The sequence below is a fragment of the Macrotis lagotis genome, chromosome 1 (genome assembly GCF_037893015.1).
Source record: "Macrotis lagotis isolate mMagLag1 chromosome 1, bilby.v1.9.chrom.fasta, whole genome shotgun sequence".
Classification (NCBI taxonomy): domain Eukaryota; kingdom Metazoa; phylum Chordata; class Mammalia; order Peramelemorphia; family Peramelidae; genus Macrotis; species Macrotis lagotis.
Genome location: NC_133658.1, coordinates 895,646,332 through 895,649,962, shown reverse-complemented (window position 1 = coordinate 895,649,962; position 3,631 = coordinate 895,646,332). Strand labels below are relative to the sequence as shown.

General features: G+C 46.0%; 1 protein-coding gene across 1 annotated transcript; it reads right to left on the bottom strand.

The window, feature by feature from the left end:
• Positions 1-1,152: 1,152 nt before the first annotated feature.
• HES5 (hes family bHLH transcription factor 5) lies at positions 1,153-1,867 on the bottom strand. The gene is made up of 3 exons (XM_074192461.1): positions 1,814-1,867; positions 1,525-1,690; positions 1,153-1,421 (listed from the first exon to the last, which is right to left on the bottom strand). Exons 1-3 carry the CDS (start codon positions 1,865-1,867, stop codon positions 1,153-1,155), a joined length of 489 nt encoding a protein of 162 aa, XP_074048562.1.
• Positions 1,868-3,631: the final 1,764 nt, after the last annotated feature.

Here is a 3,631-nt window from a genome sequence, read left to right as displayed (position 1 = left end):
AATTAGGGAGGGAGGTCAGGATTCAGAGGTTTGGAGCTGAGACTTGCTATGCATGCATCCTCCCCCACACCTCGGACTCTGCAAGATATCTGATAAAGTCTATTAACTTCCTTGTTCTCTCATAAAAGAACCAGTAGGGCCTGATTAACAAGGTCTATTATTTCTTCCCTGCTCCCCTCCCCTCAATAAAGACTCCCACCCCCCAGCCCTCAGTCATAAAGGGATCCCCCAAGTAGTTTTGGGTTTCAGAACCCAAGGACTATCTTCTCCAGTCCTCCCACCAAGAGATAAATCAGTAAATTACAGAACAGATCAGATCATAAAGGATTTATTTGCATTCCCAGCATGCAGATCATTTCTACATGCTGTCCAATGACAGCTTTGAACGCTGATTACAAATACCATGCCCTTCACATTAGGCAACATCAGGATCCTTTTAGGAGTATTAATAGATATTTCCCTGCCCCTTCCCCTAATTACCCCACCCTCAAAACATACCAAACCCGACCCCTGCAATATAATTTGTACAGTGGCCTTTCCTAGAAAGGCTTCCAATAAATACATCCATCATAAAAACAACATTAGTTGTTACTTCCTTTCCTATGAGGATATGCATTGGGTACTGTAGCCTTTACAAAAGGCATCACTGGTCCATCTGCCCCACAACACTACACTCTCCTTAAGATTGGCACATGCCCTGAAGGATGCCTTCTATGATGGTGATGGGTTGATGGTGATTTTTCCATGAGATAACAAAAATTCTAAGACCCCCTCTGGTGCCACAATGTGGACAAACTTGCTGAAAGTTACAATTGCTAGGGTACAGACCAACACATTACAACCTTAATTAATCAGGTTAGATAATATTAAGCCCTCTTCGTAGAAGACTGGCCAACTGTCGAAGTCATCCCTCAAGGAACATTACTTTACATTCTTTTAGAATGGCCTTCTCTCTGGCCCAATAGACTGGGCAAGGAGAATCAAAATCCTTCAATGAGAAGGGAAAGAACAAAAATGGAACACCTAGTGCTCTGTAAAAGAAAAAGAGAAAGCATTTTGCTCTACATTCTAGAGGAGCCAAGGACTTGGAAAGCAAGTCCGGATTTTCCTCTGGATCAACATGGGTCCCCACCATTCAGAGTCCTCCTGGTCCTACCAGGGCCGCCAGAGGGTACTGCCAGGTGGTGACTGTCCAGATGCTGGCTTGGTGGAGGTAACAGGTGACGAGGGAGAGGTGGAAGGAGTTTTCAAGTCTTGAATAGTGGTCAGCGATGCCGGTGGTCTCTGGAAGTGGTACAGCAGCTTCATCTGGGTGTCTGTGTTGGCCGAGTGCAGCGTCAGGAACTGGACCGCTTCTTTGAGGCACCAAGAATAACCTTCACTGTAGTCCTGTTGCAAGCTCTTGGGACAGGAGGCGAAAGCTGCAGGGAGGAAAGGATGGGGTTAGATTAGAGGTACAGAGAATCAGAAAATCCTAAGCTCATGGTATCAGAGGCTGGGAATTCATTTACCCCAAGAACTCACCTTTGCTGTGTTTCAGATAACTGACAGTCATCTCTAGGATGTCCGCCTTCTCCAGCTTAGAGTTGGGCTGGTGTCTCTGGAACTCTTTCTCTAGTAACAGTTTCAGCTGCTCGATACTACTGTTGATGCGGTCCCGTCGCATCTTCTCCACCACTGGCTTTCTTAGCTGTTAAGGGAGAGAGGAAAAGAGAGAAATATGAGGGGACCCATTCTCATCCAACAAGTTGGGAAACCAAGTCACTTCCTCCCCACGTTGCCTCAAGTTGCCACTGTAGATGAGGATACTTACTCTGTTTTTCTCTTTAGGAGTGAGGATATCCATGGATATCGCACTGGGGGCCATGGCTCGAGGAAGGATGCTGGGGAATTGTGACAGAGGAGAATTCAGTTATGAGCTTGAGCTCCTATTCGATGCAGGCTCCGAGCAAGAATCTCCTCTATTTATACTCACAGGATTGCATACAAATGCATGGGGCCAGAGATCTTCCGAGGTTCCCACACTCCCTGGCCAATCCATGCCTTTCGAAGGACAAAAGAGAGAGCATCTATTACCACACGGTAAATTGGTTGTGAATTGCCTGGGGAGTAATGACTGCTCCCAGAGGAGCAGGTGGACTGGGGAGGCCACTGGACAATAGAGCTCTGCTTTGGCGGGATGGGCTGGGACTGTGGGAAAGCGTGGGCCATCATTTTAATTACTGCAGGGCCCCAAGTTGGGAGCTGTACATCTCAATATGTCGCCTTTTCCCAGGCCAGGGGAAGCTGCTGTGGAAAAGGTTGAAGGGAGGGGGTTTGGGGGGGGGGGGAGGCAGGAAGGAGTAGCTTCCCCCTCCCCTCCTCCTCCCTAGCCACCCACTTACTTAAAAAAAAAGCAAAGTGTGGAGGGGGAAAGGAGACTTAAGCCCATAAAGCCCATTTTTCATTTGGACATGAAACACTCTTTGACATTAACCAAGGAATCCTGAGTGGATGAACTGTCAACACTATCTCTGAGCATCCCTTCTCTGATTAAGTGGGATGAGGGATGGACTATTTGGCAGAGGTGAGATGGAAGGAGGCAAAAAAAGGTTGCTGCCTTTTCAGACCACATATGTCCCAGAGAGTCATCGACAACTACCCCATTTTTTTATGTTGTTTTTTTTTTTTTTGCAAGGCAATGGGTTTAAGAGGCTTGTCCAAGGCCACACAGCTAGGTAATTATTAAGTATCTGAGGCTGGATTTGAACTCAGGTACTCCTGACCCCAAGGCTGGTTCATCCACCCCATTTTTGTAAGATCTTTGAACTAAGTATTAAGAACTGGAAGAAACCCCAGCCTCCCCTTCATTTTACAGAAGAGGAACCTGAGACCCAGAGAAAAGTGACTTATCCAAGGATAAACAGGTGGTAAAGTTGTGCTTCAATTTCAGGGTTCTTTCTACCAATCCTAAGTAACCTCCCCAATTCTTTTAGAAACGGTTTTGAGTCATGGGTCCTTTTGACCTTCTCACAACTCCTATGGACCCCTTCTCCGGATAATAGCTTTTTTTTTAACTAATTTTTCTTTTGGAAGCAATCCAGGCAAGTGATTTGCCTGGGGTCACACTACTAGTAAGTCCCTGAGGATAAATTTGAACTCAGAGCCTCTTGATTCCAGGGTTTGAGCTCTAACTACAGCCCCCCCTCCCAATGCTCTCCCTAGTCATCTTTTCCTCATGAAATCCCTAGAATTTAGAGATTAAAGGCCATTTAAGTACCATCCCTCATGGGATGCCTTTCTTGATTTCCGTGTCCCAGATATTAGTGTTATTCTTTTACTTCTAATTTGGTTTCTAGATTTTGCTTACGTCTTATTCTTTTCCCTCCCCGGTAGGACTACAGGCTTTGTAACAGCAGGGACTTTTGTTTTGATCTGTTTCTAGTACAGTATCTGCCATATTAATAAGTTCTCCCCAAACTGAATTAGCCCCAGCAAATCTTCTCTTGGTTGACTCTGCTTTTCAGAGGAACCTGGTCACTGGTGACTGTAAGACTGTTTCTTAAGTCCATCCTTTGCTCCTGGTGCTAGTTCTTTTCACAGATTTCTCTTCCTTTCTGCCTCTCAGCTCCTCGCTGATCTGAGGGGGGGG

What these genes read in the sequence shown, in the direction of transcription:
- HES5 (XM_074192461.1), bottom strand. Translation starts at nt 1,867, where the DNA reads ATGGCCCCCAGTGCGATATCCATGGATATCCTCACTCCTAAAGAGAAA. An exon ending in CTCCTAAAGAGAAAAACAGA is followed by an intron (nt 1,691 to 1,813) that starts GTAAGTATCCTC and finishes CTCCCTTAACAG; the next exon opens with CTAAGAAAGCCAGTGGTGGA. An exon ending in TTATCTGAAACACAGCAAAG is followed by an intron (nt 1,422 to 1,524) that starts GTGAGTTCTTGG and finishes TCCTCCCTGCAG; the next exon opens with CTTTCGCCTCCTGTCCCAAG.